At 39.4% G+C, this 27,981-nt stretch overlaps 3 protein-coding genes and 1 pseudogene across 12 annotated transcripts; 2 read left to right on the plus strand and 2 right to left on the minus strand.

Moving 5' to 3' along the window:
• The first annotated feature begins 1,513 nt into the window (after positions 1-1,513).
• LOC135610068 (ferrochelatase-2, chloroplastic-like) lies at positions 1,514-7,520 on the plus strand (annotated as a pseudogene).
• Positions 7,521-10,106: 2,586 nt separating this feature from the next.
• LOC103981750 (vacuolar-processing enzyme-like) lies at positions 10,107-12,621 on the plus strand. Of its 2 annotated transcripts, XM_009398486.3 has the most exons (9): positions 10,107-10,134; positions 10,332-10,531; positions 10,633-10,789; positions 10,896-10,981; positions 11,058-11,257; positions 11,587-11,635; positions 11,713-11,928; positions 12,017-12,223; positions 12,428-12,621. In XM_009398486.3, the coding sequence occupies exons 2-9, from the start codon at positions 10,436-10,438 to the stop codon at positions 12,608-12,610; spliced, it is 1,194 nt and encodes a 397-aa protein (XP_009396761.2). In that variant the 5' UTR covers positions 10,107-10,134; positions 10,332-10,435; the 3' UTR covers positions 12,611-12,621. The 2 variants fall into 2 exon arrangements, with proteins under 2 accessions (XP_009396761.2, XP_064960117.1); XM_065104045.1 differs by lacking the exon at positions 10,107-10,134 and having other exon boundaries at positions 10,353-10,531; positions 12,428-12,610.
• Positions 12,622-12,825: 204 nt separating this feature from the next.
• On the minus strand, positions 12,826-18,801 carry LOC103981749 (IAA-amino acid hydrolase ILR1-like 1). Its single transcript, XM_009398485.3, has 5 exons — positions 18,370-18,801; positions 17,885-18,010; positions 15,006-15,320; positions 13,482-13,610; positions 12,826-13,366 (listed from the first exon to the last, which is right to left on the minus strand). The coding sequence occupies exons 1-5, from the start codon at positions 18,706-18,708 to the stop codon at positions 12,959-12,961; spliced, it is 1,317 nt and encodes a 438-aa protein (XP_009396760.1). The 5' UTR covers positions 18,709-18,801; the 3' UTR covers positions 12,826-12,958.
• Positions 18,802-20,317: 1,516 nt separating this feature from the next.
• On the minus strand, positions 20,318-27,959 carry LOC135586889 (uncharacterized). 9 transcript variants are annotated; one of them, XM_065104054.1, is made up of 10 exons: positions 27,648-27,958; positions 27,353-27,448; positions 27,118-27,253; positions 26,823-27,010; positions 26,496-26,645; positions 25,922-26,235; positions 25,055-25,352; positions 21,666-21,743; positions 20,725-21,545; positions 20,318-20,647 (listed from the first exon to the last, which is right to left on the minus strand). In XM_065104054.1, exons 6-9 carry the CDS (start codon positions 26,230-26,232, stop codon positions 21,495-21,497), a joined length of 738 nt encoding a protein of 245 aa, XP_064960126.1. In that variant the 5' UTR covers positions 26,233-26,235; positions 26,496-26,645; positions 26,823-27,010; positions 27,118-27,253; positions 27,353-27,448; positions 27,648-27,958; the 3' UTR covers positions 20,318-20,647; positions 20,725-21,494. The 9 variants fall into 9 exon arrangements, with proteins under 9 accessions (XP_064960126.1, XP_064960119.1, XP_064960125.1 ...); XM_065104047.1 differs by having other exon boundaries at positions 20,725-21,743; positions 27,648-27,959; XM_065104053.1 differs by lacking the exon at positions 26,496-26,645.
• Positions 27,960-27,981: the final 22 nt, after the last annotated feature.

Consider the following 27,981-nt stretch of genomic DNA (forward strand, 5'->3'; position numbering starts at 1 on the left):
TAAATAGATGAGTTAAGGCAATAATATGCGGATGAAATTTTTTGCAACATAGATTTTCAAGTGTAGCAGATTGGACGTAAGAGATCAGTGGTTTATATTAAGAATTTTTCGATAAAACCAAAGGAAAATCCACTATTATGAAGTGTCAAAGCTATCATAAAATTTCGTATAGATTTGGACAAAAAAAAAAGATAGTATCAAGATCAAACAAATAGTGCTATGCGGTTAAAATTTTTCAGTGCAGATTTTCAAGTATAGTAGATTAGATGCAAAATATCAATGGTTTATATTAAGAATTTTTTGATAAAACCAAAGGAAAATCTACTGTTAGGAAGTGTCAAAGCTGTTATAAAAATTTTGTAGTGATTTGGATTGAAAAAACGTAGTAGCAAGATCAAAAAATTTGGGCTACGCGATTGGAATTTTGTAATGTATCTTTCATCGTAGAGATGAAAACTTTGCGATGAAAAGTTTATGCAGTAATTTTGGAATAATTTTTTTTTATTTTCAAATAAGGATAACTAAATTGTAGTGGCAGTAAGGTATGAAACCAAAACCTATTGCAATTCATGGGGAGATCAAAGGATGATCCGTGGTGGTGAAGATGATGATGGAATTTGGCAATGATCTTTTAAGCAATTGTAGGAATTGCTTTGGGTGGCTATGGAGGGTTGATGGATGACTATGGAAGGGCATCGAGATACCAAGAACGCTGCTATGATACCAGGTGATAGAACCCTTGCAGATTCTAAACTTGGGGTTGATTTCTTTATGGGATCGGCCTCCTTAGAACTCTATAAGGGTTCCTCCTTCTAAGTTGCTACTCAAAGACTGCAGAAAAGATTCATTTATTGCTTATGAAAAAAGAAAGAATACATGGCTATTTATAGGGCTTGTAAACCTTAACTCCTAATATGGCTCCTACTTCTAACCAACTCCTAATAGGACTCCTATTCCTTTACAACTCCTAATTTCTCTAAGAAACAACCTCATAACCCTAGCCGGCCTCTTCACCTCTTTAATAGGGTTCGGCTTAAGTATGTTTTACATGAATGTCCCTCTCGATTAGGATTCTTCTAACTAGAGTCCTAACACTCACCTACCGACCTATCTATTGGGTCAAACCGACATCGAAACGTAGGTCCGAGATGACCTCGTTAGTATGGCCAATCACGAGGAAGGTGGCGTCCAGGTAAACTGTACTACCCAGCGCCACGTCGACGCTGCAATTCTCCCGCTCACAATGTGTATCAGACGTGGCCACCGTGGGTTCCATCTCAATCCTTGCGTCCCCACGGCGTTGATGGCGTGGCTGCCATTGCGTCGTGGATTTCGCTATTCGCTGTTCTGGCGCAAACAAAATAGGAAAGGAGATGGTCAGATTTGTTGATTTGGTTCCGCCAAAAAAACGCACCAGACGCGGCCCCAGTTTTGTTCGTGCGCGACGATTTTACGGGGCCCTATATGTTTCGCCAATCACAACGCGTATAAGGACTGCTCAGTCTCTCAATAGTTTGGTAGGTCGGGTTGGGGGGCGGAGGATAGAGCTCGGCGCGACTCCCTTCCCTTCATTTGACGCAAAGAAGCAACCAACCTGTTGCTGCCTCCTTCCCTTACTCCTTTTTGTCCGACCACTGGCTAGTAACCTTGGCCCGCCGTCATAAGAAGAGACGGTCGATCCATCGTGCTATACCGTGATTGTTGGAGTTCTCGTCCTCTTTTTTCGATCCTTCTCTAACTGCAAGGTGCGTCCTCCTCCATCCCGTTTCTCCGTTCCTTCTCGAGCGGTATTGCCTTCTGATTTCGTCTGCCTCGAGCTCGGTGTCCTTGGACCCGTTCCTTTAGTGTTTGCGATCAGAAGCCGTTGGATTTATGATGCATGGACCGGTCAAAATGACGAATCATTTATCTCTTTCGATCTTTAGTCATAATCATTGCCATGTACGAATTATATGCCACATTAGCGAGTACGGGGTGCAATCTGGCGAGCGATAGCTTGATGGGAGAACAAAAAAATGCGCGAGTCTGTTTGGCAGATGATAAATTGGATGAGATTGTGATCTGGTTATCATGAATGTCATATTTCGAGGGTATTTTTTATGAGATTGTGTATGATGTTGTAATTGTCTAGCTGTTCTTTGCCTTTTAATGTACCAATTTCCGTTGGCTTCATTGTTACCATTATTTTTTCTCTTCTGATTTCTATATGATCTGAAGGACTATATATGTTGGTGAATCTAATCCTTTTCTCACTTTTGCTACTTCAGAGTTGGAGCTCAATTGCCACGCTCTGAAAGCATGGAAGCAGTGAATTCTGCGGTTGCGCAGACCAAGCTCCTTCATTTAAGGGGTCGAAACAATAATGGCTCTCTCGGTTTGTAAGGGATGCTCCCCATTTTCTTGGTTGCTTTTGATAAATGAACCTAATATTGAGATCGACTTGTGGGTTTATATCTCAGTAAACCGTTCGTCTTTCCTATATAAAAAGATAAACAGAGAGCTTATTGCCAATTCAATTTCAGGTCAATGCGCAGGCGATGTACATATGTCTGCTGTATAAAATTTACCTTCCATTCATCAGATAATGGTCTTCAGGAAACTGATAAGTCTCTGGAGTTACCATCATTTTCCTGTCTTTCGTCTGATGTTGGCAAAATGAAATTTGCTAAACAAACACATTTGCTGGTCAAGAAGTATAACCAATCCAGGAGAACAAATTATTCTGCTGAAGCATGTACATAGGATGGTAAAGTTCTCAGTAATGCTTCAAGTGCTGCACAAGAAAGGGTTGGGGTGCTGCTGTTGAATCTTGGAGGTCCAGAGACCCTTAACGATGTTCAACCATTCCTTTTCAATTTATTTGCTGATCCAGTAAGTCAATTCATCAACTATTGAAAAAAAAAAAAAGACTTTATATCTATCTTATGTGTGCTTACTTGTTTTGTATTTGGAATTTTGGTTCATTCTGCTGACTTCATTAGTAACTATTCTACTTGCAATAGTCAACCTTTTGAGCAAATGAGAATTTGAGAAAATAAATTATGCTGGCTAGAATTTTTTAATTGTTATAAGTCTTTTACATGATTAATAAATAGAAAATTTCTGTGTGAATAAGGCAGCAAATGTTCCTCAATCTTTACCAGCCTACAATAGATGTTGATCCTTTTAGAGATGCTAATGCATGCTACAGCTGGGATAGGATAGCTTTATATAAGATGAACTGATGATAAATAGGTATTCCTGCTTGATGCGACACAGATAATTTGGATTTTATTGGTTTTTTCGGGTTTCCAAGGAAATTTCCTCCTTGAGCTAGTGTTTGAAACTAATGGCTCTGGATTCTTAATTAAAATTGGAAACTCAACAGTTCAGATTTTAAACTTGGATCTACATACATACCAGTCGTAACCTTTTGTTGATCATTGATGGTTGAAATAAAGTAAATTGATCATTTCTGTTCGTCATGTGATGGCTTAGAGTTCTTGGTATTGAGACAAAAAAAAAAGAAGTGAAGAGTTAAATACTCACAGAAACCTGGTGAAGGAAATATACTATAAACAAGGTTGTTGAGTAATCCCACCTAGAAATTTCTGTTTTACTAGCACTGCAAAAGGTGGAGTCAGTTATAGAAGAAATAGACAAAACTTTACATTTTCTATGGGGTAAAGTTACTGTCTGTTCAATACCCTCAGAATGCAAGCCATCGTGTAAAAGAGAATAAATAGGAGGATACTAACCCAAAGCTTATTCATGTATGGAAAGCAGCCCCAAAGGAGAAATTTTTATAGGACAGCCACATGTTTTCTAGGGATCCTTCGCCATATTTGGACAATGCATTCCTAATAAAAGGTTTTATTATGTAAGGAAAGTCATTCTTTAGGAAAATAAAAAGGGACAATAAGGATATGCCTTCCATGAGGGAAAAATAGGTATAACATTGACAGATAGGGAAAGAAGCAGAAGGCTGAAAACAAATCATAGAGTGGGTGTGCATGCGTTTTCTCTTGGTTGGCACATTGCTAATACAATTTTAATATCAGGGAATGGTGCAATGGTCATAATTGGTGTACCATCACAAATATTATTGCAAATAGTGTAACTATCGAAACATGCATGTGATAAAAACCAATTGTTTTTTGTTTCCAATTTCACGAATGCCTGTGAAAATTTTTGTCATTAATGCTGCACATAATATTTTTTTTGGAATGATTTTATTTCATTTTCAATTGTTTTGACTTAAGAGTTCTTTTCTACTGCTCTACTAGGATATTATACAACTTCCTAGGTTATTCTGGTTTCTCCAGCGACCACTGGCCCAACTAATGCCAGTTTTCAGAGCTCCAAAAAGTAAGGAGGGTTATGCTGCCATTGGTGGTGGATCACCATTACGGAGAATTACTGATGATCAGGTTTGCAATTTGATTTTGGTAACATTTCCTTATTTTTCCTGGAGATACATCTTCACATCACAAAGGCCTGGTGATTTGGTGGAATGTTTTGTCATTAGAATTTAGAAGTCTTATTTTTCAAAGCCAAAATTTGCTAATGACGAGCTTATCACTGGAGAATCTGCAGGCGTGAGCATTGAAACTGGCCCTTGAAGACAAGGATCTGCAAGCTGATGTATATGTTGGTATGCGATATTGGCACCCTTTCACAGAGGATGCTCTTCATCAGGTTTGTCATTGCACTTGGCATGCTCATGGGAAACAAGTTGCTCAATGTTCAATATGACATCCCTCCTTGCTGTAGTCATCTGCTGCATTTCTCATTATCTTATAATTGTTTCGTCTGATGCCAATTGGCTCTTCAATCCTAAAACTATACGTCATATCATAGGCAAACCAAAATTATCTTGTTTCTTCATGTGGTGACAGTATTCATGCAATATATATATAGTTTACTCAGAAGAACAGTAATGCTTTTTGGTAATATGATGCATGGAATGTCCTTGCTTTACTCTAAGCTCTCTGGCTAATTGTTTAGTTAATTATGACTATTTACCTATGCGATCACAGATAAAGAAGGACAAAATAACAAAGCTCGTTGTGCTTCCACTTTATCCTCAATTCTCTATATCTACTAGTGGTTCTAGCATCCGTGTTCTCCAGAGCATCATCAGGTGGATAACAGTTTCTTATTTGTCTCTCTACTTTGTTGACTTGTCTTACACTTTACATAATCACATTGCAGGGAAGATGTTTATTTTACAAGATTGCCAATTTCTATCATCGAATCATGGTATCAACGTGAAGGGTATATTAACTCAATGGTTGACTTGATAGAAAATGAGCTATTAATTTTCTCTAAGCCAGAGGAGGTAATTCATACTGATCTTGTGAATGTGTGATTTACGTTAATCAGCTTTCTTCTACTTTGTCAGTTATGCCATGATGTCATATGGTGGTTTTTCCTGTAGCCTCACATGTATTATATCTACCACAACATTTTTAATTCCAAATTGTATAGAATTTATATCAACATATTGTGCTAAGCTTCATAAACTATGCAAGGAGAGCCATGGAAGTTGCTTTGTTAAACCAGCAACCTTTTGTGTGAACGACAGCCAATGAACAACATTGAAAAGTGATGGTGTGGTGCTCTGATTTTGCTTTTAGTTCTCTTTTTTTTTGCCTTTTCACCTCTGTTTTCTGCTCGTTTCATATTGAGAGCAAAAATTGTTTTCCCAAACATGCTTTTCGTATTGTCTTTGGATTTGGATTGATGAAATTAACTGGATGATGCGAAAGAAACACAAATTGCGGCATCTAAAATCAGGCATGAAGATGTTTTCATATCTAATTTGGGACACTGCTGTTCTTACATTTATGGTTTGTGATACTGCTGTTAAAGCATAAAGTGTTTTTCTGCAGCATATTCATTTAGGGATTAGTTGGTGAAAAAAGTCAGCTAAATGGATATCAAAAGGTTTTGTTGCTGCTCCGGATAGAGATTCATGCATTTGCTAATGAATTTATCCTTGCCCCATATTCGTGATATGATGCCCCGAGTAGCTCGGCATTGTTTCTGGATACTTATGTTGGCATGTTTCTATTTGGCTTGTGAGGGTAGGTCATGGTATTCTTTAGCGCACATGGAGTTCCACTTAGTTATGTCGAGGATGCAGGAGATCCATACAGAGATCAGATGGAAGAGTGTATCGCTTTGATCATGGATGAGTTGAAATCTAGAGGAATTCACAATCACCACATTCTGGCTTATCAGGTAGTGTGAGTTTATATAGTAGGCGCTCAAAGCTTTGTACATGCCTCATATCGAGATCTCTATGGTTTCTCAGACAGACTTCAGAATTAATCTCATCACTTGATCCTGTAGTTTCCTCATCATTTTTCTTAATTCTTGCAGAGCCGAGTTGGGCCTGTTCAATGGTTGAAGCCTTATACTGACGAAGTAATTGTTGAGCTTGGCCGGAGAGGTATAAGGAGCCTTCTGGCTGTTCCTGTCAGGTAACTTTTCATTATGTCAAACTTCACGATTGCAAATAATTATGAGATTGAGCTAAATTTGACTATGATTTTGACAACATATCATATTCTCAATGGTTATTTAATAATATAGTCTATCGATGCATGGATATTTAATAATATAGTCTATCAATGCTGCATTGCACAATTGTATCAATTATTGTCTTCTTGACCCCTATTTGACAGATTGTTTTATCAATAGATGTAATAGAATCCTTGTTGTTTCCCATTAATGTAGAATGTTATCTTTCTGATCACCAAGGTCTTTTGATTGATCATACTTGGCTCTTTTTTGCTGGATGGTTGTTTTGATAGTAGGGCATATTGTGCCGCTTGATTTTCCATGATTACGCCCATATAATTGTTTAATGCATCATATTTTGGTAGCGAATTGCAGCTTTATATCCTTCCCCTAGTGCACATACATTTATTTATATGCCAGATTTTTCGCTTAGGAGATTTGTTGGATCACATTCATATGTTATAACAATTCATGAATTGGTTAGCTTGCTTGAGTAATTGAGGACCATCTCCTGATTTACTGTTTACATTTATGGCATAGCCACTTAGATTCATCTTTTTAAAATAGTAATTTTAGGTCACCATAAACCTCTGCCTTGACGAAAGATTTGCTTGGTTGGGGCTTTGTTTATGCCTTTGCTTGACTAGCTCTCCATTGCCAATTTTTGAAATCCAGTGAATCCTGACCTACTTATATTTAGGATGCCAAGAGGGAATCTCATCCTTGTGCACTAAATTGTAGTGCAGGATCCAATCATCAGTGATTCGCATTGGGAAGGAATCATAAAATGGAATCTACTTGGACTTTTTGTGTTTTCACAGTGATTACGATTCTGATATTTCTGTGCTGTCATTTCTTTTACCAATCAGCAGGGAGTGAGCATATTGAAACTCTAGAAGAGATTGATATGGAGTACAAGCACTTGGCTCTGCAATCAGGCATTGAGAATTGGGGCAGGGTGCCAGCTCTGGGCTGCACCTCATCCTTCATCTCAGATCTAGCGGATGCTGTGATCGAAGCCCTCCCTTGTGCTTCTAGATCAAGTACAAGGAGCGCGCCCAGTCAATGTGAGACCGAGACAGAACCTGTGATCGACCTGTTTTTTGGATCCATCTTTGCATTCGTGCTGTTGCTGTCGCGTAGAGTGATTTCTGCGTTCAGGAATTTCCTCTTCTGACGTGTTTACTCGAGACATGATTCTTCTGATGAACCGCATGTCTTTCTGATAACCAAAGTCTGAGAAGCAAACTTTTAGGATGAATTCGCTTGCATTGGGGAGGGAGCGGTACAAACGGTCTTCTCGGTTGGTTACAAACGGGCCATACATACCATTGCGACCATTTCAGTGTATTATTAGCTGGGAAAAATAAAAATAAAAATTCTTCTACTGGATATTTCAACCATCCAAATATTTTAGCTTTCGTCATTAAACGCACATCGTGGAGAAGTAGTTGCATGCTTCGATGTCCGACCGTCGTATCCTACTACTGTAGCTTTTTTTTTTTTTTTTGTGTAAGGTGCTGATACTTCACAGGATTACTTTCTTTCCTATATGCCACTGCAGCATCTTTGGATGTGAAAGGAATGATGTGCCAATCTCATACGCAAGCATCAATACCAGGTACTGTTACTTGGCTTCAATTGCAACCCACCTACATAATTAATCGATCGACCTTCTTATTGGCAATTTCACATTTGTTTCCCACTAATAGCTTTGATCACTGGCATCATATTTACTCCAGCGAGACATGCCTGGGATTTCATTTCAAAGTTTGCACGCATTTTGTTCCGTGCTTCTTCTGCATACGAAGCCACTAATCAACATCCATCCATAGTATTGATGCTATGTGTTATGATAATGGTTTATAGGGACGAAGAGATACACGAACGACGACGAAGGCTGTTTGTCCAGTAGACCAGTTTGTCTGGTTTTAATTTGTCCTATCTATGCTTTATTAGGAATCCAAACTGATGTGTGATGACACAGTTGGTGATTCTTAGACCAAACGTAAGTCTCATTCTTCTCGTGCACCGCGGCTTACATCTTAAGTTTGTCTGTTTTTGATTTGTCTTATCTATGCTTTTATGTGTGATGACAGAGTCCATGATTCCATATACCAAACAGAAGCCACGTTCTGTTTATTTTTGGTTTTATTTCAATTTCTGGAAAGTGACTTCTTAAATAACAAAGCACTTTTCAATAGACGGAAAGATGGAAGGGGTTGAAAAGAATAAAGATGTCAAGATGCTTTCCACAGATGGGAGCATATTTCCCTCTTCGGAGACACACAACCTGTTGACGACATGCAATCCAGGAACCTCCGCACCAGCTCCCACTCCATCCCCTTCCATAACTTGCCCACCTTCCCTTGTGGCTTAAGCTTGGAGGTTTAAAGGTGTTCCCCATCGATGACTTGCAAAGGAACGACCATATCCATGGCAAATTTACTTTCTGCCTCGATATTGAACAAAGTCAAATCCTTCTCTTCCGTGAAAGTTGGATTCGATGGTTTTCGAATTTATTCCTCCAAATAAGTTTGTTTATATATGTATATATATATATATATATATATATGTATGTATATGTATATATGTATATGTATATATATAAATATGTATATGTATATATATATATATATATATGTATATGTATATATATATATATATAGTTGAAGTTAATCTCTATTAACTTAATATTATTTGATTATCATAAAATACCCTAGATATATTATTTTTACAATTTTTAAATTTAAATCGACATCTGCAGGCTAATATTATTAGTCGTTTAGTTTTGATACACATACAGAGGAATCTTACGAAGCTTGTGCGTAGAGGACCACTTGGCCCATAGGGTATGTCGAGGTAATCTGGGACACGTCTCGTATCGTTCACCTCCGAGCAGCTCATTTGCGGATATGGAGACGCAGGTGGGCCCTTGTGAGCATCACCTCTGTCCCCAGTGGGAAGGCGGGTAGCTATCGGACTCCGCAAGCGAATGCATTCTTTTTCTGGCCCTGAGATTCTTTCACCCGATCCCACACCTCCAACGAGCTCGAGCGTGTACGGTCGTGATTCGTCAACCAAGAGCAACGGATGACGGTCGTCCACGTCGGCTCTAGAGCAGATCCAACGGCGGAGATATCCGTATTACGGGGGAAGAACACCCTATATAAACGCGTCACTCCCGACAACCTTTCCCTCGTGCTCTCTCTCACTCTCACTCGCTCCCCCTCCTTGTGTACCTGTTACGAAGTAGGCGATGTTGATCGGATACATTCGCCTTGGGTGGTCCGAAACCGATACGATGGCCCGTTTCGCTGTCGGCGCACTTCGCCTCCTCCTCCTCCTCCTGCCACTCTTCCTCGTCGACTCCCGCCTCGACCATATTGGGGTGTCGTCCGATCAGGCGACGAACACGATCAACGGCGATGACGAGATCGTGGGGACGAGATGGGCGGTGCTCATAGCGGGATCCAATGGCTATTATAACTATCGTCATCAGGTGGGTGCATCGTTCCCCGGCCATCCTTGTTCCTTCCACGTAACGTCACGACGCCAACATTACTGTATCTCTACTTTTTTGATGCAATCTGATGTCTTCCTTCTTACCATTCTCATATATCAATCGTGGGTTATTTTATATTGCTATAGAGTTAGAGCTGCATGCATTTATTCTCATTTATCAATCGTAGGTTACTAGCGTATGGTTATAGAGTTGGAGATGCATGCATGCATGCATGTTTGTGATAGTATAAAGTAGTATGTATATATATTCAATTGAATACATATCTTGATTCAATATTCGGTTGGATTTTGCCTTGAAGTCCACAATCTTCTTTTCTTTGAAACCATTCTGCAGGCTGATGTCTGTCATGCATATCAAATCTTGAGGAGGGGCGGGCTAAAAGATGAGAACATCATTGTTTTCATGTACGATGATATTGCAAACAATGAGGAAAATCCTATACCCGGAGTCATAATCAATGATCCCCAGGGCGAGAATGTGTATGCGGGAGTACCAAAGGTTTGCATTTGCTTTGTTTATGAATGGGGTTATCGTCCATCAGTATCATCGACCATTTAGTTTATATGATATCTGAGTATGACTTGCATGCATGCAAGCAGGACTACGTTGGAGATGATGTTAATGTGAACAACTTCTTCGCCGTTCTCCTTGGAAATAGGACTGCTCTGACCGGAGGAAGCGGAAAGGTCATTGATAGCGGTCCGGATGATTACATATTCGTCTACTACACCGATCACGGTGGGCCTGGAGTTCTTGGTTAGTAGGACGCTTTAAATGTTCTCAACTGGTTTAACGCTTTCGTTCCATGGTTGTCGAGTGATATCGGAGAGGAAACTAATACATCGACCTAAAAATTTGCCAGGGATGCCCACTTATCCTGACCTTTATGCCGATGACCTGATTGCTGTGTTGAAGCACAAGCATGCAACAGGATCCTATAAAAGCATGGTAACATCCACATTTATACAGTATCTATCATGTGGACATACGTGCATATACTCTTTTATATACGATAATATTTCAGGTGTTTTACTTGGAAGCTTGTGAATCTGGGAGTATCTTCGAGGGCCTTCTGCCGAACAATATTAATATATATGCCACAACAGCCGCCAACGCCATGGAAAGCAGTTACGCAACCTACTGCCCGGGGATGTTCCCCAGCCCTCCTCCACAATTCACCACCTGTTTGGGGGACTTGTATAGTGTTTCCTGGATGGAAGACAGGTGCGTATTACTACTAAACCAACTGTCCCTCCTGCTATCTATCACACACACACATACATCGCGTACGCGCACACATACACACACACACATACACTTTTTTTATTCTATCATGACATGTATTGATGATGCACAAATTTATTGCAACGTCTCATTCTCTCTGTTCTACCTCCACCTGACGTATGTGCTTTCCTGAAATGAAGTATTTCTTTGCACACATACATACATACATACATACCTCTTGAGAAATTCCCAATCTTCAATGTCACGGATATTGTTTTCCGGTTCTAGTTCTATAGTTATCTCACAGGGTCATTTTCTTGCATGATCAGCTACGTACATGATTGGCGGACCGAAACCCTAGCGCAACAGTATCAGCTAGTAAGCGCTTAGTGCTGGAGTTTCCTCCTCCTCTATCACCTGTGGATCTAATATACTTGTGCTTTTGGTGTTTGCAGGTCAAAAATAGAACCGCAGTTCATAACATATACTACTTTGGCTCACATGTCATGCAATATGCGGATCTGCGTCTAAACACACAGAAACTTTCTTTATACGTGGGTTTCGATCCTTCCGGTGATGGTGTCACTCCTGTTGCTAATCCTTTGCCATCGTCAACACAGACGGTGGTGGTAAACCAACGTGATGCGGAACTAATTCATTTCTGGCTCAAGGTTGGGTTTCTTCGTACCAAATTCTTTGATGTTATGGGATTCCAAACATCGCTGGCAACTAATAAATAGGCTTTGTTTCTCTTCCAAGTTGCACAAGGCATCCGAAGGTTCCCCTCAGAAGTTGGATGCTCAAAAGCAATTGCTCCAAGTATTGGAGCATCGATCGCACGTAGATAAGAGCGTACGACTTATTGGGAATCTTCTTTTCGGTTCTGAGAATGGGCCACGAGTACTGGAGAGTGTTGGAGCAGCAGGACAGCCCTTGGTGGATGATTGGTCATGCCTAAAATCGATGGTGGATCTTTTCGCCCATTCATTCCTTTGGTCCGCGTCTTATGCTTTCGCTAAAACCACAAATCCCCAATTCGTTTTTGATGATGGACCACGTCGAATATTCAGATGCCAAAACCATTTTGATGATCGAATAGTCATTCTGTAACATTAGATCCTGGCTCATCTTAGCACCTCACCTCACTTCTGACCTCTCTGCTGCCTGCAGGTACGAGCTTTTGAAACATATTGCGGCTCTCTATCTCGATATGGGATGAAACACCTGCGATCGCTAGCCAACATCTGCAATGCGGGTGTGAGGGTGGAAGCCATGACCAAGGTGGCTGCCGAAGCTTGTCCCAACGTTCCCTCCAACACCTGGAGCCTTCTCCCCAAGGGTTTCAGTGCCTGAACAAGATGGTCCGACCGTATCTGAAATAAGATTTACATCAGATTTTCACTCTTTGAAATCATCTTGTTTGGGATGTCACAATAAAGTGACTCGTGATACTGTTCCATCAGGCAGTTGAAGATTGATCCCAAATCATATCCCATTAATCATCAAAAATTGAGCAACAAACGATCCAGCAATGATTTATCTGTTCGTTCTAACAAGGTGACTGCAGCTGAGATAAAAATGACTCGTCTAACTTAAAGATAATAATAATATGCAGTAAACACATCAGAACGTATCCGGTCGAACTAGATATACAACATAATCCACCTAAACATAGCTCATGAAGAGCCGTGAAAAGTTAATTCAGAGTTCATCATGAACTTTCTCCGTGGATGACAAAGGAGTGTGCTTTTCAGACAGATAGCTCATTGCCAGAGAGGCATGAAGGGCTGCACCATAAGGGAGTGCAGCCTCATTGATGGTGAAGTATGGTGAGTGTGCGGGGTACATCGGCCCTTGCGTCTCATTCACCATCCCAACAAAGTAATAATAAGCAGCAGGGATGACCTCACCGAATAATGCAAAGTCTTCAGCTCCCATTACAGGCTTCCTATCTACTACGTTGCTGACCCCAAGCATCTTCGCCGCCACCTTCTGGAAATGCCCATGAAGATCCTTGCTATTGACTGTAACAGGGAAGAAGGGACGATCTTTGTTGAGAAAGTCAACACTCGCACTGCACCTCTGCACCGATGCTTGTGCAACGATGACCTGTTTGAGAAACCAAGAGAAGAAAGGAATCAAGCAAATTAATATACAGTTTAAACCAAGTGCCTCAAAGATTACAAGAAGCTTGCTTTTTAAATTAAAAAAGAAGATGTCAGACCTCTTCAATTCGCTGCTTGAGTTGATAGAAGCTTTCTTTGGTAAAAGCTCGGAAGGTGCCACCGATGGTCACCGAGTCTGGAATTACATTGAATGCACCACCTCCTTGAAACTTTGCCACCGTTACTACCTGCAATTAAAATCGTGTGTACTGTAAAACAAATTGAGACTAATGCCAGGGGCAGAGCCAGGGACATGAAGAGGGCTTGGCTTGGCATTTTGTTATATACTCAGTAGCATGTATCTTGAACACTCACAATATTTAAAAATTAAAGATTCAGAATAGTGCACAAGCACTCACTTCTCAAATGAAATAACTGATATTCTTTATCAATCCATTTACAAGAGTTTGACGTCTCAAAGAGTATGCTACCAACCACACCTACAAAGTAAATCATATTTAATTTATATGTTTAACTTTAGAGGGTTAAATAAATAAAAAAAGAGAATCATCTGGCTTATTTCTTGTCACCAAACAAATTTGATTTTTTTTCCTCTTTAGAACAAGAGAAAAGTATGACATCGACTCTCCCAAACCCTACATTAATGAAAGACTCATGTTGGGACAGCCCTTTTTTTTGTCAATTTTCCAGACATCTAAGCCTCATCATGACCCAATGCTGACCTAACAAGAAGAAGAAAAATGGAACAGGAAGAAGAGAAAGACAGAAAAGGAGAGAGAGAAAACTCATCTGGACAGATATAGTTCACTTATGGAAGAAGAAAAGTAGGCTGCCACCATCTCTCCTATAGCAACTACGAGAAGGAGAGGGGCTGCCACCCTCCTCCCAAGGCAAGTTAACACTCTCCTGACTAGAAAAGGAATCAGCCGGCCCTTCCTAATGAGAGGCTAAGGTCAGCCAGGCCAAGGGTAAAACTACCTTGGCATCTCTTAAAGCTCTGTTTGTTTTTGAGACTCTCTTCAGCCTTCTTTGGAGAGTGAGAGAGAGAGAGAGAGAGAATGGTTTGTGGGAATTTACTATTGTAGTTAGCATTCAGTACAGCACCACCAATGACAGTCCCAAGCCCAGATGATAAAGGTGGAGGGTTGTGTTAGGTCACTAACAACTAACTTTAGATATCAATGAACATGGATCATAACTGATTTTAGCATAGACAACTCTCAATGACAGCAAAAGATTCATATAGCCAACCCAAATAGTTGGGATATACGGTTTTGTTGTTGTTGTTGTGGCCAGCATCCAATACGAAATAAGGAAAAAACAACAGTATTGCTCGCAAGTGCTCAATAGATAAGTTATTCAGTACAAGTAGTCATCATTCTCGTTCTCAACCAGTCAACTAGTCACTTGCCAGATGGATCACTAGTATGAGCCTAGTAGCTCCATAAAAATTGCTTTGCTTCATGATGAGATTGATTCTGTACTAAACCAGTGTGGGTTGTGCACCCACAGGGACCAAAAAGGCCAAAAGGAGAAATACCAGCTATGCTATGCTGAACCAAATAATACACATGGAGCAAGATTCTTTTGAGCAGTTTACATGGTATATGGGGGAAAAATACCTGTGAATCCAAAGGGTCGGCTTCACGAGAAACAAGATGCTGCAAGCTCACAATGATGTTTGATGCAGCCAAAATTGGATCTATTGTGTGCTGAGGAATGGCAGCATGACCTCCCTTGCCACTTATAACTGCCTCAAAAAAACCACTCCCAGCCATTATAGGGCCAGGCCTGGACGCGACAGTGCCAACAGGTATATCAACTGCCACATGAAATCCAAAAATAGCATCAACATTTTCAACAATTCCAGCTTCTATCATTTTCTTGGCCCCACCACCTCCTTCCTCAGCAGGTTGGAAAATGAGGACAACAGTTCCCTATTGAAAGAACGACCATGGTTAGAACAATAAAAAAAAGTAGATAAAAAATAATCAAGATTAGATTTGATGGACTGTAACTACAGAACTTTCAGACTGGAATTATAGCAAAGGGTGTAGTGTGGACTCATAGAAGAAATAGAAGGTACCCTAATGCAGTCTTTGAGAGGCCATGATTATGAAGTTGTGATATCACCATAATTTCAGAGGTTAGCTCTACACTAGTGATTAAAGGTGTCAGACAGCTAGTCATCCAAAAGGACAAGGAGTAAGGAAATTTCATTGGGAGAAAGAACTTCAGTTAATTGCAATAGCAGAAAATTAAATGGATCAATGTTACTGTCAATCAAAACTCATAATAATGCGGGTAAACTTTTATGGAGGAAGGAGTTCTGTATTGTTATCAGATAAATATAACTTGCTGTCTGAGACATCTAGGGACGTGTTCCAAAAGAATATAGAAGGATGCTGAGCATGTGCAGTATAGGATGGTATACATAAATTAGTAAGGTAGAAAGGCAAAATCTAACTGAGTGACAAACAGGCCTTTAAAGGGAAACCTTGTCCAATTTTGTACACCATTCGTATTTTATAAGCAAAATTCATACTATAAAGTTTAAATCAAGGTAGGCAATACCGAATGATACCGTCCGGTACGGGCAGTACATACCGGTCCGATAGCATACCGGTACGCGGACCGTCGACTACCGAGCGGAACGAAAAATAATAATAAAATTATATATATATATATATATATATATATATATATATATATATATATATATATGAGGCGACGTCGCCCCGCGTGGGGAAGGAAAAGGCGACGTCGCCTTTTAAATTAAAATATATATATATATAAACGAGGCGACGTCGCGTCGCCGAGTTATATTATATATATATATATATATATATATATATATACATATATATATATATTATAATATATATATATATATATACATACATATATATATATATATATACATACATATATATATATACATACATATATATATATATATACATACATATATATATATATCAAGCGGTATATCGAATGGTATACCGCTCGGTATACAGTTTCGTACCGTACCGAGCGAACGTCGAAACTCCGGTACGGTACGAAATTACAGACCTTGGTTTAAATAGTGAACTATATCAGAGAAAGGTTGATGTTATTGTATGGAATATTATAGAATTTACAGCTGGGAGAAGATCAACTGACATGTCCAGATATTTCCAAGTAATAAAACAACAGCACAGCTTAACAATATCTATCAAGAAACAAATAATTTCTTTTAATGTATCACTCCAGTAAAAAACCTCTAAGCATTACTTAAGTCCCAATGCAATAATGACAGTTTGCAATTTCTAGCATATTACTGCCTGGCATAGTATCCCCTAGAGCCATTGTACTAAGCATGCCCAGATGATCTAGAGTACTTCATGCCTCATGCGTTGTTAATGAACTTAAAATTAATTGTTTTAAAAACTTAACATCAAGACATTAGATGGTTATGAAAAAAAAAATCCTCTATATTCTCAAGTATGACTGGAAAAAGATTTCAAGACAACTGAGCTTTTAGTAAAACAGAAGTACTTCACATACACAATGGGTTTGCCTTTGAAAATGGAAACAGTACTAATGAGAAGTTCAAGCAAAAATGACTACATAATTGATCAAGTCTTGTTGAAGAGTCCTCCTTGATGATCATAATCATGTCAAAAATGAGATTGGGCAAAATATTTGGTAAGTTAGGCAATTTTTTAACATGGAAAATACAATATGGATAAAAATATTTATTTGCAACCTATAGAGAATAAAATTGACTTGATGAAGCCTCCAGGGAGAATGAGTAGGTACAAAAAGGATTTTATTATCAGTCAACTGTTAAAACATATAAACAGAATCAGAAGAATTTCACATCATAAAAGATTTGTTCTTACCAGTTAAAATATATAGAATCGGAAAATCAGTCTAGACTTTACATCATCAGAAAATGTGTTAACTAAAGGAAAACAAGAAGCATCTTCTTAGTAAACAAATCAAATTTCAAGGTTTCAGCAAACACACTGAGCAAATCATTGTAGAGGCCAAAAGAATCACATTAGACTCTAAAAATGTGTGTACCCAATGCACAAGGCTCCCCACCAATGCGGCGTCTGGAGCAGTTTTACCTCTAAATATACAGAAGTTGTTTCCTGTATTCTGGACTGTGATATAGACAAACGTAAACTCTCCTGCACATGTCAACTGTTTGATACTATCTATTCTAAAGGCTACATTATAGGCAACATCAAGGAATAAAAAGTAATTAAGACTGAATTGGTTAGGGAACTTATTCTTATCTCAGTTGCAAAGAATTGCCTCAATAATATAGTTGAGAAAATGGAAGTTGGCAAGCCATGTACCACAAATTCAAAAAAAATATTGTGTTGATTAAATGAATAAAACTAAGACCACACATTTTGTGTTCTGTAGACTTTTGTTCCCAAAAGAAACAGCCCAACATTTGTTAAGATTACATCACAGAAACACATTGATTTAATAAGGAATGACAAACCTGTAGATCATCACGATGCTCTTGAAGGATCTTAGCAGAACCAAGCAGAATAGCAACATGTGCGTCATGGCCACATGCATGCATCTTGCCAGGCACCTTGCTCTTGTGCTCCCACTCCACTTCCTCCTGCTCATAGCAACATCAACGACATGAAATAAAGGAGAGACTGCCAAAGATGTAAACTTTAGCGTGACAACAGACAGATTCAACCCATTCAAGCAAAGACACCATACACTAAAAACCGGCGGCACTACCGAAATAGAGATCCTAATCACTTGATCTCCGAAAAAATTGTATATATTCCATCTATGTCAATGAAAGACAAAAAAACTTGAAAATTAATAAAACAGCAAATTCCCCTTTTTATACTTGAGCACGTAAAGACTGACTCCAAGACAAGTCAAACGGATCTCTTCGATCAAATTCCTGCCCAATCCCTATACCACAAAAAAAAAAAAAAAAAAAAAACTATTTTAAAGAAAGACCTGCATCGCAAGGGCATCCATGTCGGCTCTGAGGGCGACAAACGGAGGCTTCCCGGTTCCGACGTAGCCCACAACCCCGGTGACGGCGACGGGATGCAGGTAAGGGATTCCCAAGGCGTCAAGCTCCTTCCTGATAAGCTCGCTGGTCGAGAATTCCTCGTAGCCGAGTTCGGGGTTCTCGTGGATCCTCCTCCGCACGCCCACCATCCAATCAAAGAACTCCGGCTCCTTGGCCCTCTCCAGGAACCCCACGACACCATCGAGATCCGATCTGGCGATGCGTGCCGAGCACAACAGATCAAAAAGCACAATAAAAGCGATCGATTTGGAGAAACCCATCACGAGTCTCTCTTAATTCTCTTTGCCCTTTTCGCTTCTCGACCAAAGGCTCTCCTAATCGTTTCCCCCTCGAGGGAGATGAGACGCAGGAGTTGTGGGCATAATTTAATGGAATTTGTAGACGCGGGATTTGGATTGCCGATTGGGTTACCCAATTCCGTACCTATTTTGTGAATGGAGGAAATCTCCAAAACGGGTCCAACTTGCTCCTCCAAGAACAGGACACGTATCCCTATCTAAATAAGAATTGAGGGGACGGATGAATGTTCACAAGGAGCAGTGCTACGATAGCAGCGATGAATGGGTTTTATTTATTTATCATATTTTTTTTTTATAAAAAAAATTTCATTACATCAAATAAATGAGTACAAACATTATACTAAATAAATCAAATTTATTTATTTATCATGTCATTTTTTTTATAAAATATGGATAAAATATCAATCATTTATTTTGTGCCGACAAAATTTTCTTCCCTTTTTTATTCTTCTCGAACAATTTTTGCACGTGGGCCATAAATGAGCAGGAAGACACGCCAAGCCACCGTCGTGTATCAGATAACAACAAATGTGATGGCACATTGATCGATGCGTGAGGTTAGTATTTATTTATTGATTTATCCTGTCAAATATTCTAAACAATTATTTACATTAAAAAAATAATATAAAAAATTTATTGATTTATCCTGTAAAAAACAATTATTTACATTAAAAAATAATATAAACCCGTCCAGAAAACATTTGTTCGTTGGATGAAAATAATTTTTTAATTCTTTCTGCTAGTCCAATTGATATTTTTCTATTAATTTTATTGACCCAAATCCATCGATTCAATCTTTAGCAGTCAAATAGAAACGAAAGTAACAAGATTAAAATAACTTAAATTGACTACTTTGATCCAAATCAAATGGAACCTCAGATTTTATTTTAATAAAGGTGAGTGTTCAATCGTCTACTTCAACAATCAAAATAGGAACAAAAGGGTGTTAGTGGTGGTGGTGGCTTAGACTCACTTAAAATATATCAAACTCATTTATAAAAAAAACAAATTGAAAAATTCAAAAGTTTATCCAATTTTTTTTTTAATAAAAAAAGTTATTAGACATCAAATTCTAGCAATACACAAGACAAAATCCGGATGGATGACTTGTCCTTATTTGACACCCTATTACTCAATTGCCATTTTATAACCACTACTTGTTTATTGTTAAAAGAAGAATATAATTATTGTGAGAGGACAAGGAGAATTAAAATATAGTAATTAAAAACAATATCCCGTGTTCATTCATTTATTAAGAGTTGGTATACCAGACTCATTTATTAAGAGAGACAAGGACAATTAAAATATAGTAATTAAAATCAATATCACGACAGAAGCTGAGATACAAGACCTCGATGATAACGAGCGATAGAGGGGGATGTGATGACACTGAACATGACAGAAAAAAAAAAAATTAGAAAAAATAAATTTTGGATGAGAAGCAAGAACATAAGAACAAAGTAATCAATATGGGTGATAATAATGTTTGAGTAAATAATTAGTAGTTAGATGTTTACAGCTCCTTCAATGATGACCAACTCGGATGAAATGAAATAATACGGAGTCCAACTTGTGAATTTTGTGGATCAAAATAATGGGCAATTAATTACATGCAGAACGACAAAAAAAATTATGCAAGCATATTATTGTCTCAAGTGGCAACTATTTCTAAATAAATGCGACATAAATATTATCGTTTCAAGGAGAAACTATGTTACTCAAATTCACAATCGAAGTGCCGGAAGCTACAGGCGATCCAAATGGCATCTCATCAAAGTTCCATCATTTAGAAGGGAGACATCTTAACTAGATGGCCTCAATTAATGAAGTACCTGGAAACGCTACTTTTTTTTTGAAGTACCCATGCAGTGCCACAACCTGCACCTCATGAAGATGTGATCTGCAAAATATCAGAGGTGCATAAATGGAGAATGTACGCAGTTCGTGTCTAAGAATTCATCAACCCGGCCAACTTACTGTCTCAGCTGGCATCCTGTGATCCAGAATCCAGCTACGAAAGCTTCTGTGGCCTGCAGCCTCAAAACACAACAAGAGGTACACATATAATTGAAAGTACAATGGTGGCTTTATGCCTTTGCAAATGGACATCATGAACCTGAGCATGTTTGACTTGGCAACCAAGACAGACCTTGTAATGGTTCACCTAGCAGTTGAATCCCAGACAATCTAATTCTACACCATCAACAGTAGCCTAAACCTGGGATGGGGCCAAAATGTTGTAATCCCTGTATTTGATTTTCTCCCAATCCTATGCTGACTTTACCCTGCTCAATCTCACGCTAACAGAAGCTGACCAAAAGATGCAGATTAGTAGATGATAAGCTGGGAAAAAGGAAAAACGAACAGCACAGCTAAAGCTAGCTTGACTGTAACCAAATACATCAGACTTACTCAACAACAAGACAGATGGCATTCCTTCATCCTGAATAGTTTCATTAACCATAAAGAGACCACAAGGGAAGACAAATAGAAATAATTACAAGCTCGATATCTGCATCTTCTAGTGTTACTACATGAGATTGCTTCTGGTACTTCTATTTGCATAATGGTAAAATTCTGACAATTTCACTAGTTGCTCCTACTTTCTTTCCCATCCTCATCTTATCTTTAAACTGAACAAAACAAAGGTACCCTAAGTTCTGAACATCCCATGCATATAACCACTTTAGCACACGACTTCAATCTTTTGACTGCTCTTTCAATTTTTTTTTTATTCTCCTTTTATGCTATTCTGAGTCACTTTCCATGTTTCCCATTGCCTTTAACCCCCTTGGTCTCTGTAAAAGAACAGATAAGAACAAAAAACCAAAGGTGTTGCGGTTGTCAATTTAATCATTTCTGTTCTGACAAATTCTGAAGTTTTTAATTCTAATTGTATGCGGAAAGAAACTACAAACCTTCTTTGATATCTTCTTCTCCTGGACTTCATACCGATCTAATGTCAGATCACAAAGCCATGCACCTGGGCTCACCAACTTTTCAAAAAAGGGCAAAATAAAGTTAAACAATCATGAAAACAATAAGAAAAAATTAAATAACATAAAGCCATGCATCCTGCAACTTATGATGTATATTTGGACTACATCAGTTTGGTAGCCACTGCAGGTAGAAGCTTTACTTTAAATGCGATTAATCATAAGAAGCGTTCAGAGTATACCATGGTAAATTAAATCAAAGTACAAGATTTTGATTCTCAACGGATACAAATAAGTAGATTCATAATTATAGAGCAACACATCATTGTTTAACTCATAAAAGGCTCTGATATTTCCTTAAAAGAAGAGCTCTAAGTTCTGAACAATAAATCTCAACACTATCAACGAAAGTTGTTTTTCATGCTTGTCCTTCCCTGTTTGGTACTGGCCATATATGGTATACAGAAAATCCACAAACTGAGGAAAAAGATTTCAATTGACTGAGAACTTTACGAGGACTATAATAGATTTGGACAAAAGAGCTAGGTTGGTGGTCCTCATCTTATCACAAAATAATGACTAGTGTTGTACTAGAGTGAGACAATCTTACGCCAAGATACAGGCCATGAGTCATTCGAGGCCCACTGTATTCTGGCACAGCAGTGGAACCCAGATACATATAGACATGTCAATGATAAAAAGAACAAGCCAATATAAGATATATGCGGTGTTAATTAATATAAGTTTCAACAATATTAAGCCCATCTTCTTCCATATATAGCTGAGTTTTCATGAGTTGCAATGATGCTTAGCGATAAGTGCCTGATGCTGTTATGGCAGAATAAATAGCTTGGCTACAGAAATTGTCAGTGAAGTCACTTGGGAAGTCTTCAAAGAGAAACTCCAAAATTATTTTTCTTGTTATTTTCTTGTATGCAATAACTTATGAGCAATGTTAGAGGATCAAAATATCCAGTTCCAAATAAACATACACAAAATTAGACTATGCTAAAGACAAACATTCAAGAATCTGGTGATGGGTAGGCACCATATGGCATAGCATGGTTCGCTATTGTACCATGCTATGCAGGTTCATGCTCTGGAAGAAGACTTTTCCATCACTGTGTAGTCATGCACTAATGCAGCCATTATTCTGCTACAAAATACCTAATGGATTGGCACAAGCAAGCACAAACTAACATTTATCAAGGTACAACATTTTACAAGATGCTCCATTGTGACATGTTGCAACATATAATGCACATTCCACATCAACCACTTTAGACACTTGACAGCTGTAAATTACATGAATCTATGATGATGAAAAGTAGATTTTGTAGAATTTCCACACCATCATAAAAAAGAATAAAATTTCTGAAGTCACTTTCCATTCTTTTCTAATTCCTTTCTGTTTAGGGAGAATGAAGCATTCCTTGCCCATTTCATACATAAAGTTGTCTCATCTTCTGCTTAAAGAATTGGATGTATGTCCAAAGCTTGTAATGACATTCTTAAATTCCTATAAGTTACATCTAGGCCAACATTTTTGTGTTTTCCACATGTAGTATTTGTGTAATATGGAGAAATCCACAAATCTTTAAGATAACAGAATGTTCATTACCAATTTCAGTTAAGATAATGTTACTAGTACAGTTAGAACACTCTAAAAACCTCACGATGAATGCTTAAACAAAAATGGCTCTGATAAAAATTACAAGCAAAGAATGAAAAATTTTGTTAAATGGTATCTTATTAAATTTTGAAATAAAGGAGAAAAATGTGAGAACAAGATTTATGACTGACAACCATATGTGCAATATTCTATGCATAGCGTAGAGAATGCTAGTCCATGATTTACTTCATTTTGGATATTCATTCAGCAAGATATATAATGAGTATTGTTATCTTGAAAATTGCAACTTTTCCAAGGGCAAGGTAAATGCATAGACAGATAAATTACTTATCACAATTAACAAAATCTAAATGACCTAATCTTCTATGCAAGTCAAGGCCAAAAGAGAAAAAGGCCATCGACCAAAACTATAACTTGTAAAAGAATTCAGATATCCTTTAGCAAATATGTGATGCTTTCCATTGATGTAGGACACAACACGTCATGTAGATTTGTATATAACATACATGTATATATCTTCAGAAAACTGAAATATGAGACCATGAACAGCTAGGAATATTGCACGAAACTAAGTTACACACCTAAAAAATGATGGTACAGTTTAAAAGTTTCTCAACCATGGTTCTACATGTTACCCACCCAAATATGTGATCTCTTGGGTCAGCGGCATGGACTGCAGCACATGCCTTCCATTACCATGTATACTTTGATATTATAAAAAGTTCCACGATACATACCAACATACCGTACGTTGATACACCATGTACAAATCCTACAGGGACTAGTACGGGTCTGGTATTCCTAAACGCCAAATATTGCCCTCAACAATATGAGGTCTGGATATAATCAAGATATGCCACCTTATTTACTAAGACAAAAAGAAAGACAATCTTACATGCTGTTGGAAAAGAAGATCTTTCTTTGCAGAGAGGCAAACTAAGTGTACTTGCAATCTAACCAGGAAATAAACAAGAAGTAGACAAATTACAAATCGACTATTAAATGGGCAGCTGCCTTTTGTGAGCCCAGGGCTTGTGACTCTAACATGTTCATAAATCCTAATCATTCCAGGCAGCACACAGGTCTTCTACCGCAGTAGCAAAATCTTATCTTTGACGCAAAGCCTAAACAGTTGGTCCCTGTTAATCTAGAGGATGGAAGCGGCTATTTGGCAAAATCGTCTGACCCAAGCATCACAACCTTCATAGAACACACAGTCCATATTTCAATTGTGTAAAGCACCAAGTCTAGCGCTTCGTGCTTTCTTACAAAACAAAGAACCATCCACCCACCACATCTTTTCTGCGGAATACAATACAACCGCTTTCTTCTAATCATATCGACGACAACCACACAAAACAAAGAGATGACCTCATGTACCCAATCGTTAAAACAAAGTATAAATAGATTCATGGAAAATTCTGGTCCGACGAAATGAAGACAAACCACCACCACCACCGAATTTCCACCCGATCACCCACTGTTTCACGGTCAACAAACACCACAAAAGAACAAAAACAAAAACGCAAATACCATCCTGTCTTAGTGCTACTATTTAGAACAAGCAGTGAAACACACATGGGTCACAAAGTGGCCCCATTTCCTTTCTCCAAGAGAAGCAATGCTCTTAACAAAGTTATAAATGATTTATCCAAAAAAAACAATCACCGAATCATTGAACGCTCAAAATAATAAGTATAATGGACAGAAGACGAAGAAGAGGAGCTAGCGAGCTCACGTTGATTGTCCGCTGGAGGAGCTTAGCTCGCTTCTTGGGGCGCGGGGGAAGTTTGGACCCCTTAAATGCCAAGAAGTCCTCTTCTTTCTCCTTGTTCGTCAATGCCAGAGAAAACTTGGACCATATTGTTGCAGCCCCGTCGCTCCCAGACGACGGCGATCCTCCTCTTCTTCCACCTCCGCCGCCGCCACCGCTTTTATTCTCATGCGTCCCCTCAGTGTAAGCCGACCCCCCGCCGACCCTGTCCCTCACCTCACGTTTAGCTCTTGTAGCAACTCCCGTCGCTTCTGAATTGTTCCTGCAAGAATAAACAAACAAAGAAACATGCTTAGCGGATCGTGGCATCTTTTATCTCAACGAAACAAATTAAAAAAGTAATGTTAACGCAAGACCTACAAATTTATATACAATGGTATACTAAAAGGAGATAATTTTAAGCAATCATTTATTATTTAGGCTTGCATAATTAAATAAAGTATTTAAAAAGCTGAAAAAAAAAAACCAAATTACGGAGAAAATGGACCCAGAAAAAACACGTAAGACCCGGTCTTCCCACTCACGTGCTCGTCCCCCTCCCCAAGTAACCAATCTTGGGAATGTGCGAAAAGGATGACGTGGACTGAGATGAAACGAGTATGCTTCTCTCTCCACTCACCTGCTCTGACACCGACGGCAGGTGATCGACCTCTCCCTCGTCTCCCGCATTCGCGGTTGGATTTTGGGATTAAAAAAAAAAAAAACAGAAATGGAAGACGTGCCCCAGTGACCTCACCGGTTCCCTATACCCGGACACAGTGGCAGATGGTAATTAGCTACCCATGGGGAGAACACAACACATGCTAAAAAAGGGGCTGGGAAGAGCCGTACCTGAGGACCCGCTTGTATGCGGCGGAGGTGGCTCCCCGGAGGGCGCGGTCGACGCGAGCGGCCGCAGCGGCGGCGGGGGCAGTGGCAATGTCAGCGGTGGTGGAGTGGAGGCCGGTTGCGGCGTCATCGTCCCTGCGCTGGAACTTGACGCACCGTAGTCGCTTCCGGTTCCCCCACTGCAACAGCAACTCCGGCGACAATGCCCCCTTCCTGTCGGTATCGTTCGTAGGCGACGGTTCGACTGCTCCACCACCACCTCCTCCTCCCTTACGTCGCACGCGACAGCGATACCTCGACGCCTCCCTTTCCATCTCCTGCAGTGTCAACCAAGTACGCGATGAATCATCGACAGGAGAGGCAATTTTGTTCTCATTGCCATGAAGACGGAACTGGAAGAGACCAGAAGAAAGAGAAGAGGGGCAATGAAGAAGGCAAGAGTTTTGAATTGGATAACTAAATGGGATTTGAAAGAATGAGCGACTGCAGTGGGAAAGATGGAAGAGGAGAAAGGAGGAAACTTGTAAGGAAAAGTATAATGAAAGAAGAGCCAGAATTAGACAAACGAGAGAGATACCGATGGATCCGTGACGAAAAGAAAGCGGAGAAGAAGAATTTGGGCACGAAGCCCCGGAGTTGGCGTAATGCTTCCCCAGGTCTCAAGTGAGAAGAATTCGAGAGCTTTCGTTCGACATGCAATGAATAGGCGAAAATCGCTCCTCGCTCCCTGTTTTGATACAGAAAATTACAGAAGCGAAAGGGCGGCTGGAGAACTACAAAGAGACTAATGAATCACTGTGATCAGAGAGGACAGTGAGGAGAAGAAAACATCTAACAAAAAGGCATGGAGATTTCAATAGCCTCGAATGATTGACCAGTAGTAGTACGAAAAAGAAAATTCTACCTTTTTGTGATCTTGTACCTTGCCTGCGGAGAAGGTGTAGTTTCTTTGTCTTCCAAGGGCAGGAAATCAATTTCCAAAGAGGAATAGAAAGGAGATCACAGCGGTAGTGAACTGGAGGTCCCTGATTTGAGTAGCTCCGACACCCAAGATCTTGGTTGCCTTCGTTGAGGATTCTTCGAGTTTTAGGTCTGTGGAGATGAACAACATATTGACAACATAGTGTAAGGCCAAGGAAAGACCTAGAATTCTTCTTGCAAGCCTGTTGCAAGAGCATCAAAAGGTTTAAAATGATGACCCTTGAGTAATGTCCTGATTTCGCCTGTTTTCGTGGGGATTTCACCAGATTTCGCGTAAGTAATCCAGAGATCGCCGCTTCTTCGTGTACGATTCAACAAAGGAATTCACGGATCGATACTAGGAGGAAAATGCATCTGTTTAAAACGTTGAAGAGATCAAATTTTTCCTTGGTAGATTACAACGAACAAAATAGTAATAAAGAGAAAAGTCTGAATCAGCACAACGGAACTCACCTTCAAGAAGGGCTAGAACAACTTCGTTGCTGAACTCCAATATCAAACAGTCCGACAGATCAAGTCCTGAAAGCTCCTCAATTGTCCCCCGCAAATCTTGAAGTCAACAACAAATAATGAATCAGAAGAATTCATCCGGCAGTTTCAAACAAATCCAATCATTGACGAAATGCAAACCACCCAATCGCTCAAAAGCCTTTTAAATCCTTGGATCAAACTCTAATCGTAACGGGATGCAATGAGATTTAACAGGAGAATTCACTGCAACCAAAAGAAAAAGAAGAAAACTCTATACTTGGAAGAATAGCAACAGAATTCTCTGTATCCAGAATCTTTCCTTCTCGGATCGTCGTCTTCTACTATTCGAGAAGAACAAAGAGAGTGCGATCGACCTGCGAGTCTTGATCAACGAAATGCCTCTCTCCCTGTAGCTCCACTTTCATCAATGGCCTTTGTACACTCTTTCGGCCTCCGTTTCCCGTTCACCAAAACGGGATCATCGCATTCACTGCGAGCCGCTCCCGTTCCTTGATTCTGCGATGAATGGCGGCCAGAGCAGCTCTCTTGGTCACGTCCTCCGTTCAACGAGGAGGTCCTCGCCATATGATGTTCCGTTTCGCTGTTGGCCA

Source organism: Musa acuminata, chromosome BXJ2-4 (assembly GCF_036884655.1).
Source record: "Musa acuminata AAA Group cultivar baxijiao chromosome BXJ2-4, Cavendish_Baxijiao_AAA, whole genome shotgun sequence".
In the NCBI taxonomy this organism is placed as follows: domain Eukaryota; kingdom Viridiplantae; phylum Streptophyta; class Magnoliopsida; order Zingiberales; family Musaceae; genus Musa; species Musa acuminata.